Source organism: Convolutriloba macropyga, chromosome 14 (genome assembly GCF_964194025.1).
Source record: "Convolutriloba macropyga chromosome 14, txConMacr16.3, whole genome shotgun sequence".
Lineage (NCBI taxonomy): Eukaryota > Metazoa > Xenacoelomorpha > Acoela > Convolutidae > Convolutriloba > Convolutriloba macropyga.
The window spans coordinates 19,105,751-19,124,323 of NC_134481.1; the positions used below are offsets into that span (position 1 = coordinate 19,105,751).

At 36.1% G+C, this 18,573-nt stretch overlaps 1 protein-coding gene across 2 annotated transcripts in view; it reads left to right on the forward strand.

The window, feature by feature from the left end:
• Nucleotides 1–17,375, forward strand: part of LOC142353574 (uncharacterized) — a 59,829-nt gene extending 42,454 nt beyond the window's left edge. For both annotated transcript variants that reach the window (XM_075405852.1, XM_075405851.1), the window contains exons 2-9: nt 1,216–1,311; nt 1,896–2,246; nt 7,727–7,855; nt 12,351–12,519; nt 13,019–13,069; nt 13,148–13,217; nt 14,040–14,187; nt 14,598–17,375. In XM_075405852.1, the coding sequence (XP_075261967.1) occupies nt 1,243–1,311; nt 1,896–2,246; nt 7,727–7,855; nt 12,351–12,519; nt 13,019–13,069; nt 13,148–13,217; nt 14,040–14,187; nt 14,598–15,737 (2,127 nt within the window). In that variant the 5' untranslated portion in view covers nt 1,216–1,242 and the 3' untranslated portion in view covers nt 15,738–17,375. The remainder of the gene's footprint in view (nt 1–1,215; nt 1,312–1,895; nt 2,247–7,726; nt 7,856–12,350; nt 12,520–13,018; nt 13,070–13,147; nt 13,218–14,039; nt 14,188–14,597) is intronic.
• Nucleotides 17,376–18,573: the final 1,198 nt, after the last annotated feature.

An 18,573-nucleotide genomic window follows, 5' to 3' on the forward strand; every position in this document is an offset into this window, starting at 1 on the left:
TGGTATTTATGAATGGTCACGCAAAAATCAACTTGAATTTCATCCAGAAAAGTGTAAAGCGATGAACTTTAAATGCAGCCAATCTCCCTTATTTCTAGGAGAAGCGGAAATTCTTTTCACTAGAGAGATTATGGATTTGGGAATGCTAGTTACTGAAGATCTCTGTTGGACAACACATGTTAAGACGAAACTTGCGAAATGTAATAAAATTTTGAATTTTTTGAAAAGAAGCATACCGTTTCAAGTTTCTATTCTCCGCAAGAAAACGTTGTACCAAACGATGATTCTATCTGTGCTACTTTACTGCTCCCAAGCTTGGTGTATTACAACTGGTATTTTGAAAGTGTTAGAAAAGTTTCAGCGCAAAGTGTTGCGCTGGGTTATTAGGTCTGAGGATTACAACGAGACACTTTCAAAACTAAATTTGTATCCAATTTGCTATCAAATTGCGCGAGCTGACCTTATTCTACTATGGAAAACTTGGCATGGAACAATGGAGAGTGACTTAAAGCTGCATGTCAATAGTACGACACTCAGCTCCCGAGGATCAGTCAAAACCTTTTTTGAACAACCGTTGAACAAAAAATTCAAAACTGACAACTGTTTTCTTAGTCGAACTATCCACTCCGCCAATTTCTTAATTTCTATCAACGTCATTGACTTTAGGTCATCTTTCAAAATTTTTTGTAAGAATTTAGATAATTTTCTCATAGCCAAAACATTTTCTTTTAATTACTTTCGGCCATGTACATATTTTCTTAAATGTCGCTGTGTGGACTGCAGATCTTAATTTGCTACTGTGCTTTGTTAATTTGTACTGTCATGTCTTTCTTTTACTATGTATTCCTCTTGTTGGAATTTAAGTCTTTTACTACTACTACTACTACTACTACTACTAGTAACGTGAATGGGTTCATCCGCTGAATGGGTTCTAAACCCTGAAGAACGAATTGAAAATCATATTCTACTACTGCTACAACTACTATTGCTTATATGAAGTCGATTAGTGGTTTTAAAAAAGGCTTTATTCTGTATTAGTCAGATGGCGAGTATTTTGTCATATATTTAGTTAGATGGTAGGTTATTAAAAATGTTGGCTTCATGCAGATGGGCTTTGTCTGTTTCTAAAACTAAACAACTGAACAAATAATGCTGGGTTGTCATAACGAGACTTGTATATGTTGTATATGACATTATTTCAAGACAATGTTTCAGTTCTAAATTGTAATGAAAAGGCCGTAAATGCAAAAAGAACGTACATCAACTGCGCCGATTGCAATTCGTCCGAAGCTCCCGAACCAATATGTTTTGGTAAGTACACGGTTCTGTCTCGCATTTGTTAATATCAATTGCAATTAATCGAAGAGTGTGGAAGCACCGAGCTACAAAAAAAAACAATCAGTTCAAAAATAGTTGCTATAATTTTTAAATAGAGTTTTCGCATTTGCCCCCCCCCCCCCCCCCCCAATAACTATATAGCACGTTACTATGTAAAAAATTGACACGGGCTTGGTGGCATGAAAGTTATATGCCGCATAAGCTGGAGGATAGCGTCGTTATTGTTTGGGAAATAACTTCCTGTAGCAACGTCTACGAAGTGAACAACAAAATTAACAGAATGTGCACGTGGGGTTATATTATCAGCTGTGTTCAGCCTTTTAAGTTTGGTCAAATTAATGTTTAAAATATTGTCAAATGGCATTGATTTTAAGTTAAACTAACCCCCTGGGTTCATGCGTAGATTTCTTTTAAGTTATAGTTTTGATAGTTATTTTTGGGGAGAAGTTAGTAGGAAATAATTCCATAATTAGTAGAGCAAATAGAAGGCCACTTCTTTTTTGCTATTAGGAAGCAAGTTTATATGGTAATCAATGAAGCTGCATGTTTTTATTAAGGTTCCAACAGCACAGGGAGTATTGCAGGTTTCTCCCTCCAGTGGGAGAAGCAATTTGCCCAGCAAGCCTATATCGATTACAGTCAACACAAACGACAAAGGCTTCCCCAGACCTCGAGTATCTCCCAACCCGGCCGGCATTAATTGCGTGCCTATCACCGCGCACTCAGCGCCTCTCGCTTGCAATCCATTAAATTACGGGTCGTTGGACAGCAGACGCAATGAGAAGTTGATACCTAAACTGCCAAATACTCCTAATTATCAACAATCTCAATTTCTTCAACACAGTCCAGCATTGCGATCATCTTTAATTAACAATTTATCTCTTGCCAGTTCATATCAAAGCTCGGAGGTAAATAAATACCAATATGCACTGACCGTGAAACGAGGATTAAAATTTATCGACGCTGAAGTTAGCAGTCATCCGCTAATTTTAAAAGGGCCTCAAACAATTTTCTGTTTTCAGAGCTGCGAAGCTGTCAGCTGAGCGTTTCTATATGGAGGTGTTCTTGGTTTTTTTTACAATGCAAAGAATTTGGATTGTATTATTGTGCTGTCTTTGGTCTATCAGTGTTTTTTTCTAAAAAATCTGTTCGCACTTTTTTCGTCTTTTTCACGTAAGTCAAAGTAGAGTGATGATTTTAGTCATGCTGAAGTAGTAATGAGAGCAAAAAATCGAGTAAGTTTGAGGTGTGATTTTTTCAAACTACCTGCAAAGCAGTGTGAGAAATTGGTGTTTGACCAAATTTTCAGGACCAAATTTTCAGTTTTTAAAAGGGTATTATTCACGTGCGTTAATTTGACTTCTGTTTTCAGTGTTTTTTTCCTCTTGAGTGCTTTTAAAATGACATATTTCCGTTCTGATTGCGCCTTTTTGCAATTGCTTGAGCTCATCAGCGTGCAGTTAATGCTTGTTATCATTCGACATAGTTTGTGGTCGTAAAATAGTAGTGAATATTTGTTTTTTGTTCCGTTTTTTCTTGTTGTCTTATTACTTTGTATCTGATTTAATTGTTTGTGTTCAAAGCTAATGTTTTCTATGACTGACAAAATTTTTTCTTCAAGAAATTCTATCAAATTTGCGAGTTCTTTGGCCACTTTGTTGACTTGTCTATTGAATGGCGAGTCTCATGGTTGCTAAGGACGATTAAATAATAATCGAAATATTTGATTCTGACTGCAGCTATTGATTTCTATGGTTTTTACTGTAATTGTTTTCAAAAAGTATTAGCGTGATTTTGAGTTTTTCTCAAAAAGTGTAAGTTGATTCTTTAGTCTTGTTTGCTGTTTTTCTTATGGCCTAATCTCTATGTGTCAATAATAACTGTTCTCCTTAGCCTTCAAATGTGGCGTAATTTTGGTCTACCTATTAGCTCCAAATTTTAACTTTTTAATTGACTAAGATGCGATTTGTTTTCGAAATGATCTGTTGAATTGTAAACCTTGCCTTTTGTAGTTTTATTGTCTCTTTATATGCCATTAAAACTCCTAGCTTTTTACTTCTAGGGTTGTATGGTATACCGATTTCAAAGACTGTGGCATCTAGTTATGTGGTTTTCTCACTTTGAGGCCGCTGACTTCAAAAATTTTTTGAAGTTGATTTTTGCCTTTTCTCGGGTTTTCCCTACTTTTGCTTTGTTTGTCATTGATTTATCACTGGGTAGTTGTGTTTTGCACTCAATTTAAGTTGAATCAATGTTAATTATTTGTTATTAAAATTAGTTTTTCTTAAAACACTAGATCTCGGAAACAGATATCCTCAAATAAGTTTTTTTTGGTGCTTTTAACACAATTTTAACACATTTTAGCCTAAATATCGAAATTTGTTCAAAAAGCATGAAACAGTTGAACAAAATATTGAAATTCAGTTTAATGCTAAAATTTCGAACTTCGACAACTGTTTTTGAGCATTCTAAGAATTGTTTAGCAAGCCTGTTGATTTTATTGTCGAGTGGTTGAATAAAGAGCGGCGACTGGTTAGTATATAGAAAGGACAAAGATCGATCGCTGTAAAATTCAGACAATAGAAAATTAATTCTCAATTCTGATTGGCTATCAAATTTGAGCCGTATTTTTCTACAACATAAATTGAGGGCTACACTAAATAATTAACACAACAAATTAACAGTTTAATCGCTGTAATACACTGACTGAACTATTAAGTTACACAATTTGATTCCTAATGGAGTTTCGTGTAATTAAATCTAAATATCGAGGTCAAAGTTTGCTAGGTCAGGTTTGCCTGTCCGAAAATTTAAAATCCACAAAATAATGCAAGTGCAGCAGAAAAAAATAGCAAATCCACTGTTACATTAATTTTGTAAACAGGATGCATTGAAAAGGAGCCAACTTAACATAAGCATTGTGCATCAGAACAAGATATAAGCTTCAATCTCGCGAAAAATCCAATTGAAGGGCAAGATACCCCTAGGAAAGCTTTGAAAAAGAAACTGTACAGTGGGCAATTGTACATTTACTGGCTAACGTATATAGATATACTATTTCTGAAAATTTCAAATTATTTTTATGGTGTAATTATTAATTATGGGATAGTTTGAGTCTTGGTCCTAACTCTATTGATATGTTGATTGTGTTTGACAGATTTGAGATAGCCTGACGAAAGAGTGAAGAGTTGTTTTCATTTTCCCCTTCTTTTTTCTCCATCGGATATTATAAACGAATATGAAGTAATATTTGTAAATTAATAAACAGCCACAACCACATGCTACCGATCTGTCTCCTTAATGAGATTACGATTTTTATTATACTTAATATTAGCAAAAAAAATACAGTCAGAAAATACGAAAATGGAGTTAATGAAAACTCTGATAGTAAAATTGTAAAAATCTTGCTTAAGAAACGATTTGCCCACGTTTGATTAAGCAATCATATTTTTTCGCATCCAGCGAGTGAAGTTTTTGTGCAGACATTGTATGATCATCTCAACGCGGCTAAAAATGCAAAGCATTGGTACCCAAGCATTGATTTTTTTCTCACTGAGACGCTTTTCAACAGCTGTAGAAAATTATTTTTTCCAATCTTTATTAAAGCGCAAAATACAGTTAAAATAGCAAGATTTGCTAAAAAAAAGTATTTTGGTGCCAAAGATACGAAGTATTTGAAAATTTTTGAGACCTCAATAATTTTGCATTAAAAAAGGATAGCATTTCTTTGAGTGCGGCCATCAAAGAAAGTGGACTCATCAGTTTTGTTGATATACCCCAACGTAAAATTGTTTAAAAGTTATCAAAAATATACAATTGCAAAAATACCCCAACATCGTATAAATGCTCAATGCGATGACCGGTAGCAACCGTAAATGAGAAAAACTTTAAATGTGAGGACCGTTAACAACTGGAACAGCAAAACCTTAACGAATGCCTCAATATCATTGCATACCTTAAATAGTAGAAAACTGGCACAACTGAAATTCTAGACTATTTACTGACAACAAGGAAGCAGTGGCCCTTTAATACATTCTAGCATAAATACCAAAATTTGATTAAAAGGTACGTAAATGTTGAACAAACAAAATTTTGATCTTCGACAACTCGTTTTGAGCATATTGAGAATTGTATAGCAAGCCTGTGGATTATATTGTCGGGTGGTTGAATAAACGAACTAAGTACGGTGACTAACCAGTAGATAGAAAGAACAGCAGATCGAAAGCTGTAAAATTGAGACAATGGATAGAAAATTAATTCTGAGCTCTGTCTGGCTATAAATAGATCAAATTTGAGCAGCATTTTTTGCAACATAAATTGATGGCTACACTAAATAATTAACACAGCAAAATTAATGCCTCAATTTAGTCGCTCTAATACACTGACTCAACTTTTAACTCCCACAGTTTGATTCATATTAGAATTTCGGGTAATTAAATCTAAATATCGAGGTGAAAGCTTGCTAGATCAGATTTACCTCAAAAAATATAAAAACCACAATGGAATTGAATATTATAAGTGCTGAAAAAATAATTGCAGGTCCACTGTTACATTAAATTTATCAGCAGGAAGCATTGAAAAGGAGCCATCGGAACATAAGCATTGTGCACCAGAACAAGATTTGAGCTTCAATTTCGTGGAAAACATCCAAATCAGGGGCAAGATTCCCCTAGGAAAGCTTTAAAAATAACGATACAATGGTCAATTGTACATTTCCAGTCCAACGTATATGGATCTTTGCGCTATTTCAGCAAATCTAATATATATTTTAGATTATATTTGGGGTAATTGGAGTCTTGGTCCTAACTCTATTGCTATGTGAAATTTTTTTTGCCAGGCTAGAAAGTTTAAGCACACGAAATCAGTGATGGGGGTGGGGGTTCGTCTTAAACCAACAAAACCAAGTTTATGGAAAGTTATATCTCGGCTTAGGCATCAGGAACTTTCAGTCTAGATATGTGGCGGAGATAGATCGTGGCGAACCCCCACCTATAAAAATAAAAAATTTCGTGACCTTGATTCAAGACTTCTAAGACGTTAAAACTCATATCCTGGTGGGCATTTGCCCGAAGAAACTTCCCGGGACGCAATTGAAATGCGTTTAATTTGTTTTATCTAATTCTTAATTCTGATTGGTTTATAAATTGAAATTCTTTTCGATCTATTGTCCCAATTTTTGCTTTCAATTTATGTCTTCCGATCTATGGTCTTTCGCTATATTGTCCTAGCATCACTTAATACAACCAGAGGTGGCGGACTTCTGAGTTTCAGGGATAATAACCTATGTGAAAGCGAATATTCCAAGAGCTATTTTCTGGGTGATGAACACATCGTTTATCGTTTCCATAACAGTTGCATACCTTGACAATAAAATAAAATGTTAACGCCCAATTAGCATTACGGAATACCCTTTCGTCATTAGAAAATGAGTATATCACACTCTTTCACGATCTCTGTTACAATATAAGGATCTTCTCCGTGCCCCCTCCCCCCCCCCCCCCCCCCAGTACGTTATGCCCCCCAGTTACAGAGCACGTGCCATTACATAGTAAATCATTATGTAGAAATATGCCACGTGCGTCGGGGGGTGCAAATAATATGCACCCACTAAGCTGGACGGGCACAAACGGAAAATATCCCAATATAAACAGTCACGATAAGTGTGATAAACTTGCAGTCTAGTCATGGCAGTGTGGTTTAAGTTGTGCCACTGTTGTAATCGAAAGTTCATGAAAAACATTACCACAGGTTGTTATCGAGGTTATTAAACGACTCCGCTTCGCCTGATAACTTCTTGATGGCGATAATAAACGTTTGGTAACATTCATTACTCTACTCCCGAGCGCGCAAATCAATCAACCTATTTCAATTATACTAAAAAAATCGATGTTTTTACTGACATGAAGTTTCTCTATAATTTGACGTCTTTTCTAATTTTCTGCATTATATATATCAGGCACAGTATTATTTAGCTTTTTAATATTTTTTAATATTTTAAATTCAAATTTTTGTGGGTAAGGAGACCTTAAATGAGTTTGAATGTCTGTTTTCTATACTTTCTGCTGAACTGCGATAGATTATAATGATGCACAAGAGGCAAATTTAGATGTGTGTGTGAATTTAGATGTGAGTGAAAGACCTCGTAGATCTTAGAAATTTAGAGAGAACAATTATTGTCATAAATTTAATAAATATATCAAATGGGTTGTTCTAGTTTTATATTAAATTTCACGAGTAACGCTGGCCATTTTAACTGTCTTTGGCAAATAGCAATTTGAGTGTGTTCGAGAGAAATACTGCTTCTTGTATTTAGCGCCCAAGTCTTAGAGTTTTATAATTTACGACTAGAAACTCTAGGTTGCTCTCAAAAACATTGCATGTATTATAGGACAATGACTCGGTGTATGCTGACTCTGATTTCATGGACGACGGAGGCAACGTCACTGCGACCCCTGAGATTGACGAGGAGGAGGAAGATACTCTCGATGGCATCAATCCAAGCATCGATCTATCTCAGGTTTGTTTGTTGTCACCGTGAACTAAGTATTGCGGGTATATACATTGTTTTGTCCCCAAGTGTGGATATATACTCTGATGTTGGAAAGGCGTCCAGTTTGATTACTGATTCAAAAAAGATGATCGCAATGTAAAAGGAGATCTATGTAAATTATGAAATAACTCAAACCAAGAACAGGTCTTTTCAATCGAATTTTAAATGTTTACGTGATAACCTCACCTATCAATTTTTCTAAAAAAATGGAAGCTGCCCTGATGAACATTGATATGACCATATGTGCCATTCAATTTTGTATTTGACAGAAGTGACTGAATTACTACCTTCATATTTCCCTAAGGTGGAAATAGAAAAAGTATTCATATTTTTTATTTGCCCTCGAACAATGTTTGAAGCAATTATTCTAAATGTGTGTGTTTTCATACAAATTTTCTCTTGGCCGTTTCTGCGCTTTTTTGTAACTGTTAGCTGTTTGCCTTATTTGAGTGACTTTTTCACGCTTGAGTTCTTCAGTTTTGAGTGATCTAAGTTGCTCTCGCTATAAAAAGTTTTTTGCTTATATAAAAGCGACTGTGAGCGATAGAAAATCAAAGTGATTGTAGCTTAGGTATTAAGATGTGAGATTGACAGCCTTGAATTCCGGGGCTTGGACCCCTGAGTCGTTTTTTTTGCATCCAGAAAGCATTTCTAAGCTCCATGCGTATAAATTAAATTGCGCCTGTCGTTCGAGATCAATTTATCCGACGTTAGGTAGTTTATTTTTGTGAAGTGCATGCAAAGTTCTTGAATGACGAAAATTGTGTTGTGATTTATCAGACGACAAAATTTTCAAAAGTTGCAAATTTTAACATGAAGTGGTGGTCAAGCTCTGGCCAAATTTGGGATTTTCTCTAGCGAGAGACTTTCTGTGGGCTAAGGGCTAAAGCATAAATAGGGTAATAGACGCAAATAATACGCATAGGTAGCGTACGCAATAGAACCTAAGGCTGTTAAACGATAGGCATGGGTTCGAACCCGATTGAGTGCGAGACAATTTTTAAATCTATTTATTAACTCTAACGAATGCTATGTCACCATATTTAAGTTCATATTCTTGCACGTTTTAACGCTCCCTAAACATGAAGCCTAATGTAAATATGCGTTTTGCGACTCGCTAGGCCACCATGTAGAAGCTCGTTATCTGCACAAGCCTTAGCGCTCCTTAAACATACAACAAAGTAAAGCCAAAGAAGCTGAACAAACAATTGCTGCTACATAAAGGGCATGGGTACGAGCCCGAGCTGGTACGAAACTGAAATCTTAAATTCGTCGAAACCATCTATTCCTTTAAATGATTTTGTTGTGATGCTTTTGTAGCAAAGAAGTTAAAGTATAAATCATTTTTATAAAAATGTTGCGTGTTTACTCAGAGGCTTAGCTTAATGATGGCTCTATTGATAAAGAGACTATTTAAACATACTGCGAATTGGAACCATGATATTGGAAAACCACGGTTTTTCATTAATTGCTCTCGAACAAAGTCTGAAGCAATTTTTGTAAACGTGTGTCTTTTCTATGCAAAATTTGCACTTCAGCGTTGGCGTTTTTAATGTAGAACCTTCTCTGACTGCTTATTCGACGTTTTCAAACTCTAGTTTTTCCATATCTGAGTGATCTCAGTTGTTCTCATTCTGTAATAAAATTTGTTGCTAATAAAGCGATTTTGAGGGAATGGAAATCAAAGCCATTTTAGATAACTGATTAAGATTTTAGATTGCCAACTTGGAGGTCTAGGGTTCAAACCCCCTTTGGGGTCAGTTTTTAGACCCATAAAACATTTCCAAGCTACAACCCTCAAAATTAAATTGCCGCCTTCTGTCGTTCGAGAGCATTTCATCCGACGTTGGCAAATTCATCACAGCGACAAAATTCCCATTTTTTTCCCGCCGGTGATGTAACTTCAGATTAATTTTTTTGAAAGAAAAGCGCTTCATCTAACCAAAAAGTTTTGTTTGAAATATTGTTTGAATAATTCGATTGTTTTCAAGAATAAACGCGGGCGGTTTTATAAACAGTGGAAGCCATTCTTTCAATATTTGGTATAAATGTTCTTTTGAAATAAGTTTGTTATGTTAGGGTCGAATGTATACAAAGCGTTGTTTTAGGAAATTATTTTTAGGAGCAAAATTTTCTTTTTTGATTTCTTGATAATTCAATGAATAGTGGGCAATTTTGCTTCTTACTATTGATTATGCGTTTTGCGTTTTACATATTTCACGATTTTCACGCTTGACTTGACTTACCTCACTCGCTGTTTCAACTGATTGGATTTTAATTTGTTTCGCGCATTAAATTACACAATAAAGTGAATACAGTCAAAGTCAAAAGAGCTAAATCGAAAGAAACAGGATAAACATATAAAGCCCGGTCATTAAGTCATAGATCATTAGGTTATCAAAGTTCAGTGTGATTGCTAGCTGACATTAGTATTAAGCTTAATATAAATAGCTTTCAGTTTAGGTGAACTTAGTTTAGTTTTAGAATCTAACTGAAACTGAATGCCAAATTAAACACAAAAAATGGTCAACTTTTAGCTCCTCTTTTTCTGTTTCAATACCGATGTGCATCAAGCGCGTTAGCGGCGGCTATTTTCCGGCAACTTGGCGGCTGTGTGTTTTTTTTTCTATAAAAACTGCTTAGTTCGATGAGATAGCTGAACTTGAGGTTAAAATAGCTGTTTCTATTATATTTCAACAGATGAGCTTTTGGAGAAAAGATCAGAACATGTTCTGTGAACGCACTTCATTGTTCATCCTTGTTGAATCTTAACTGCTGAATTTCCATTACTTCTTTAAAGGAAGTGTTCAAAAATATGCCGTTTTTTATATATTATTGATAGCCACCGTCAGCCTCTCAACGGCTATTATTTAGGTGCTCTCCTTTTTAAAATTCAAAGAATTTGAATTGTATTGGGGCGCTGTTTTTTTTTAAGATCTGTTCACAAATTTTAATGATTTTTGAAGTCGAATTGGAGTTTTAATTGGTTTTCCCAAATCACTCATAGTCCGTTCTCGGTCTAGGTTTTGTTCAGTCAATGAAAATTCTTTGAATTGTACGTCAGGTCTTGTCCTGCTATGTTTTTTATTTCGCTTTACCTTTTGATCATGGTTTTTGTTTTACATAGGTCACGATTTTCACGCTTGACTTCTGACTTACCTCACTCGCTGTTTCAACTGAATAGATTTTAAAATTTTTCAAGCATTGAGTTACGCAATGTACCGAATACGGTCAAAGTCAAAAGAGCAAAATCAAAAGAAACAGGATAAGCATATGATGCCTGTTCATTATGCCATAATACATTAGGTTATCAGTGTTCATTAAAGCGATTGCTGGCTGGCATTAGTATTATGCTTAATAGCCTTCAGTTTTGAAATTTAATTACTTGTACTTTTAGAATCTAGCCGAATATGCAGAATTTGCACATCAAATAAAAAAAAGTTCACAATTAGAAAAATTTTGTCAATTTCTAACTCTTAATTTTTTCTGTTTCAATCCCAATGTGCGTTAAGTGGGTCAACGGCGGCTATTTTCCGACAGTTTGCTGGCTATGTTATATCAATAGTATTGCTGAACTGGTGCTTTCTTCCAAAAGGAAGTTTTCTTTACAAAAGTTTTCAGAGTGATTTTGCTAACTTTAATGGGAGGGATTGAGGTCATGGAGGACGTAGCTGTCTAAGAGTGACTGTAGGGCAAGGTATTATAATTTCTGCAGCTGTACGTCTACGCTTTTTATAAATACAATTTTGTTTAACCAAAAAAGGTCAGCTGATGATTAGAAAAATCAGAGCAGGTAGCTGGAAATTATTTTGTCTAAAATTGTTGATCTTTTGGTATGCGCAAATACTGCAGATCCATAATTCAGTTGTATTGATTTCAACCTCTACAGTTTTCATTAAAATTGCCTTTGCTATTTCTTACGCAACAATTGATATTGATTGCATCAGCAATAAATTGAGCTGCAGTCTCTAGTAGGAACTAATTTAAGATCCATCGACAAATCTTATGACAATATTATTATGCGTAATCAAAAATGGAGACACCAATAAGACTGAGTAAAGTCACCAATATGATTTAGTTGTCTCCAAAATCTGTGTCGTTAATCGTTTAAATACTTTAATAATGATCTAATATTTCATTGGCGTGATATAACATTCGCTAAATTGACGAAATAATGACGTTACTTTAAAATTTCGGATCGGAGCGAGAACTGATTTTCGCGACATCCGCTGATTAAATGCAAGCGTAATTTTTATAAAATGCGATTATTATTTCTTGCTAAATTATGAGTTTGGAAAAGCCACCCAACCCCGCCAGTGCACATAAAAATGAATCGTTGATTTATATACAAGCTTAAAATAAATATTCTGCGCGAATATCTGATTAAGTGATAAAAATAGGTGTCTGAATTTTGAGGGTCACTATTGCTTGTAAGTTAAATGATTGTTTGCATGTTGTTTAGTATCCGCAATTTCAATTCATCCATCTTGGCGATGACTCCGCTTCACAAGTGTTGCCAAGTGGGACTGGGGTTGGGACTTCTTCAGCTTCATCAATCCCTTTCTCAACGTCGTGTCCTGAAAACCTTGCCCGTAATCGCCCCACTATTGAATTGAGTGAAGCACATTCAAGTAAATTTTGATCCGAACTTTAATAATTTGCTCTAGTTTCTCTGCCAAGCTTAGTCCACATGTATTCTATACAGTTGTTGACATTACATTAGCACATGCTATTTTAGCACTTTGAGGCCATAGAGGTTTGCAATAGACAGATAGCATTGGGTTATCAGAATGATCTTACAATTATAATGCGACTTTGTCCAGTATGCTAATGATGTATAAGTTTTTCCCGAGAAATTTTTATTATTCGGCTTCAAATAAAGATCTGTGAAGTTACTGAGAATCTGGCAAAAGTTTCGATGAAAACAGCCCGAGTTTAAATGTGAAATAGTATACTTTCTGCAAGAGAGGAAAAAAAATTGCGTTGAAAGTTCCTATACGTTGGGGAAAAATTTTCAGTTTTTGTAGCAGGAATTTTTTGAAAATGTGTCTAATATGCGATGTCAGTTCATTAGTTATTTGTGGATAATTTTATCAGGTGAATGACATTTGATTTTGTGTTGTGCTTTAGCAACAGAGAAAGACCTGAAAGATCGGATAAAGAAAGACAATCATAACAAGGGTAAGTAGCGATGACTCTATTTTAAATAAATTTATATGGCCTGACAACAAATTATGTCAGACGTCTGTCTTATTTTAGTTGAAAGGCGGCGGAGGTATCACATTAATGACAGAATACAAGAATTGGGAACGCTGCTACCCAGAAAAGAGTTAGTTGTTTTGCTCATTGTTAGAATAAGTTGTATCAAATAGAATCGTTTTCATGTAACTCTTGAATCAGTGAAAGTTTCAAGTGCTCTTAATCTTTTGGCGTTTATAAGGGTCCGCTAGTTTCATCAACTTCATGCGCCGACCGATTCCGACTTTCAATGCGATTGAAGTCCATGAGATAAAAATACTAGTTCTCTTCTGCGTATGAAGTCAGTTTAACTCAATCGTAAGAATTCTTACAATATTCACTACCACGAGATCTATTTTGCAACAAATAACATGTACCTTTACAAGTTATTTTTGAATGATGAATGCGCTTATAATAGCCTCCTGTTGTACTTAGTTTATAAGTTTATTTGGTCTTCAATTGTCATACCATAATGGGTCGTATTTGATGCTTCTCAACTAGAATAAGCTGTTGTTTCCATGTCAGATGATTTGAAAGGGGTCTAGGAAATAAACCCCCACGGAAAAAACCCCCACCTAAATTTAGATAGGAAATAAACCCCCACGGAAAATAACCCCCACGGAAATAAACCCCCATTTTAAAATTGAATTTCGGTCGTCATAATTTGTTCGGTTGTGATAGTTTCATATCAAGTCCCACGGGCCGCTGAGGCATGGCCATGGCCCGCGAGGCATGGCCAAACGCGCTAAATGCGCAGCTCTTTAATAGTAAAGTGGGGGTTTATTTCCGTGGGGGTTTATTTCCTATCTAAAACGAAGTGGGGGTTTTTTCCGTGGGGGTTTCTTTCCGCAACCGTTTGAAAATTTAGTGATTTGAAGTTTTTTGTTTTTAAAATGTGGGTTGTGTGTTTTAGGGACATGAAAGTGAATAAGGGCAATATTCTCAAGTCAGCTTGTGATTATGTGAGAGGAGCGAGGCAGCTGGAGGAAGAGTACAAGTTGATGTCATCCAAGATACAGGATCTGGACAAGGTTGCAACCTGTCTGGTACAGAGGATAGCGGTGAGTAATCAAACTCAATCTCGTTAAAGTCAAGTTGGCAGTCATCAGCATGTCGTAAGTCAATGGATTGAGTTTTGTGGTCAAGCCCGTTGGACAATAGCAAAACCATGTATATTGTTGTTCGATCATGCTGAACCACCAGGCTGTATTTGAAGCAGCTGAAGGTCTTGGTTATATTACGTCTTTGTCTAAGGCGAAGAGGTGCTATATCATCTATTGATTTGAGGGCAACAGACCCATTGAGAGGTACCATGTACACTATATTAAGTGATTTCTGGAGGGGGGTTGTATTGGTTGGGGTAGAATGTTCCGAAATTTGAAGATTACGGTTAGATCGCAGGGCTTATATCTATTATGGTCATCCGTTCTCAATTTTAATTGACTGTTGTAAGGCAGTAACTAAATTTTAGGACCTGGAGGCGCAATGCAATAAGGCGGGGGTGAGTATTCCCAAGGCAACAGCCGATCAAGAAGTGTCTATTCAAGCAGTTCAATCAGGACGCCTCTTTGCCGGACTTTCAGTTGTTAATAACGGCCTTCTCATGACCTCTCTGGGAATCGGCAATCATCAGTCTTCGGGAGGCACTCCACTATCAACATCTCGACAGCAATCTTCAATGTCAGAGAAAGGCCCAAATAGCAGTAATATCAGCCCATTAGTAGCTTGTCAGAGTCCCTCACTTTCAAGGATTCCGACTGTCACTGGACCCAGATCACTGGATCATAACTCAACATCTGATGCGAATTCGGAATTGCTGACGCTTTTAAGCAACAATAACTCGACCGCATTATCTGCTGCTTCCGCAGTTCCTGTTTACCAGCAACAAAAATCACAAGCTGGCGTTACTCCTGAAGCCAAGTTACGCAGTGTTCCGCCAATAATTATGACCCCAGGTCGGCCTTTTACTGCAACACAGTTTCCCGTGAGAATTGTGACACCTCAAGGCATGAGAGGTGCCGGTAATATGGCGCTGCGGAACCCTAATGAAGATATGAGTATCAAAGCAGAGCCTTTAACTCCGGCCATGACGACTGAGTTCTGCCAAGCGCACAACGAAGCAAGAGACTTGACCAAAGGGGCAACAGTTTCTCCCGACAGCTTACGAGCTCAAAATCAACAACGGCATCGTACTCCAATTGTACATTCCAAAACTCGAATAAACCCCATGTTCTTGTCCTCGCCAGGACAAGACGTCAAACCACCGATGTCAAGTATGGCAACAACAGCCATTTCAGATGAGATGTCGGCAGCTGAGATCAATTTATGCAACGTGGTAATGGACCTTGATTTCTCACCCGAAGTTCCAAGCGCACAGCTTCCAATGAACCCAACTGGGATCGTCCAAGTATCAGGACCCCAGCCAGAGTTCAACATGGGCATGATGAGTAATCGTCAGGAGAATCCAGCTCATGAAATGCCGCCTGGTTCTCAGAATGTGTACAGGTGTACTTCTACAGGACCTATGATTGACGCCAACTGTAGAAATAGTAGCAGTGTTGTTATGGATGAACCACAGTTCGATTTTGATATTTCGATGGCAAATATGTGATTGATTTGTCTAACAATTTATCAATTCTTTAACTCTTTGTGGTTTCTTTGCTTGTTTTTGTCGGCCTAGGTGGCCTCTGGTCTTCATACTCTTGGAACCAGGATTTCTCGACTCAAGTGGCCTAAATGGCCTTGCTAAGAGTTTGTCAATAGCAAGCCCTAAAGAATTGCTTATAAAAATAATTTTGGGTTAATGGGACCGTTTAGTTATTATTTGTGAATCCAGACCAGCAAATCTCAATTGTTTGGGAACTATTTTTTCCGAGGGTCGTCTATTATACTTTAATCGATTTCCAATACAAATTTGCAGCCTATTAAGAAATTTTTGCTCGATAAACAGTATCATCCCTGGAGATTTCAGATTGGCCTCTTGCATAAATTGTAACTGCTCGTAGTAATAAATACTTCTCTGAAAAGTTTAAACCCAGATCAGTGAGGTCCTGACGACAATGGGTTACAATTTTGACTCAAGTGAGCCGAAACAGCTAAGAAACAGACGCAGAATAGTTTTAAAATGTTATGAACATTTTATGCGTACATTATATCAGGGGGCATTTGCATGTTCGTTTGATTCCAAAGTGGTTGGTATATTTCTTCGAACCTGATTGTGAAGATTGTCGATGATTGTTGAAATCGATTTACAATGATTTCCTATCTCTGTTGCGCTGAAGTAGTATAGCCTGTCATAATCGCATTGGTGTTGCTCTAATAGCAATGAAAATTACCTTTGCGCTCTAGTAGTAACGTGATTCGGTTCTGCTAATTATTTGGAAATGCTTCTCATATAAATTTTTATCCGCCCATTTGTAAAATTGTGATTTTCTTACTTGGGGCAAAATTTCGGTTGTTCTTGTTTAATCCTATAATTAATGCATTTTTTGTCAGGGGAACCGATTTTGAACAAATCGATTAATTGGGTTAATGGGGAAACATTTCTTTCATGGTGATTATCTATTTAACCAATTGATTAATATTTTTTCTAAAAATAGTGCCTTTCGTCATTTAATTTATTTTCTGTTAGAATTACATTTACTATTGTAGTCCTTATTTTTTCCTTTGATGTCTGTCCTCTGAATTTGATAATTTTAATGGCCAGTGTGTTCTGAATGTTTGTGAAAATCAATTGGTAAATATAATGTAGGAACTGGTTGAAAGTAGATGTTGCGTATCATTTTTTTTTCAATATCAGCTAGAAAATCGCTGTCATTTATTAAGAAATTATTATTAAAGCTAGCAACAAATACTATCAGCCGCTATATAAATTTGATGCAAAACTAAAAAAAAACAACTTTGGAAAAGCAAATTTCAGTCTGAGTTTTGTATCATTTCTCCTAAATTATTGGAAATTTGGTAGATTTATGCTCTATGATTAGATATATGAAGCTATGGTATGATTGAGATAATAATAACTATGATCTGATATACCTGTTGCCGATGTTTTGATGAAGCATAATTTATTAGTTACTCCTGCTTATTAGCGTGTAGTTTACTTTCCAAGTTAGTTTACTCAAGTTAGTTAGATTAGCCAGGCGCTTAGTTGTTAGTGTACGATGATCGATACATCAGTCTTTATTTTAGTGTTACACAAGTTGCTCTTCTCTGCAACTAACAGAGAATTAATTCACTCTTCTTCATCAAACGATGTTTTTAATAGGCGGAAATCTAGCCAATCAGAGAAAAGACAAGGAAGGCACAAGTACCGATTGAGGTTGCGAAATTTGGTTATATTTTCTTAAACTACATGCCTGGAATGCAAAGAAATACCATTTGAGGCTTAAGTTACAAAATGTTGTAGTCATAAAAAATAATTGAGCTGCGAAGTATTTTGTGGGAACCAAATCGAATCATCTAGTTATAGAAAAGCAGGTTAGCTGTCCCTGACGTTTGAATTAAAAAGATGTTCAAAAAATTTTGCGCTTTTTGAGAAATTTATTAATATTAAGAAAATACCTAGGATAAGCCGGACCGGTCCAACCTTTACGTGACAAAAAATATATTCAGCTTTCAAAAATTTACCAGCTATTAAAAAAAATTCTCACTTCTGTAGTGCGAGGGACAATAATCGCAGAGATCTGAAGATTGCTGATGAAACACCGTGAAGTTCCGCTATTTCACTTATTTTTCCGCTCATTGTTATTTTAGAATCTCATGCACTAGCTTCTCTGCTTGTTTTCTGAGATCTTCAGAACTTTCCTTTTCACAATCTTTGCCTTATCAATGGCTCCCAAACGAAGTATGTACCAATTGTATTAGTCTTGTTGGTCTTTTTCTTCGCTATTTTTCGCCTCACCAATTTTTTGTCTGACACATTTGACTTCTCGTCCTTAAAAACGGGATAAACAGGTAGCGCCCAGCGGGAAGTAAGTTTAATTAGAGGCCCTTATCCTCGTTAACTAGTCCCTCTAATGCGTAGTGTGCTGAAGCTACTGGGAAGGCCGTATTTTAAGGTTAAAGGGCCTTGTTCAGGAGTATTGGAGTCCAAACTTTTGCAATTTTCGTGTTTTTCGATTTTTTGTTGGACCAGTCCAGAACTGAGACTGTTTAAAGCTGATAAAGGTCATTTGCCAGACATAAGCTCTTTTTAAGTCCATTTTAAGAGCTATATGTTTTGGTACTCCAAACAAAAACACGCAATATACTAATTTTCACATTTGTTTCAAGTTTTTTGACATTTTTTTTGTCAGTTTTTAAGTTTTTTTCGGCCGCGGGTGAAAAAAAATCTTCTCTAGGGTTTGATAATAGGATACTGCATAGTTTATAGTGGTAATGGGAAGGTTTTCAACTTTTTGACTTCACGAAATTTAGCATTTTTAAAATTCAATTTGCATATCATTTTT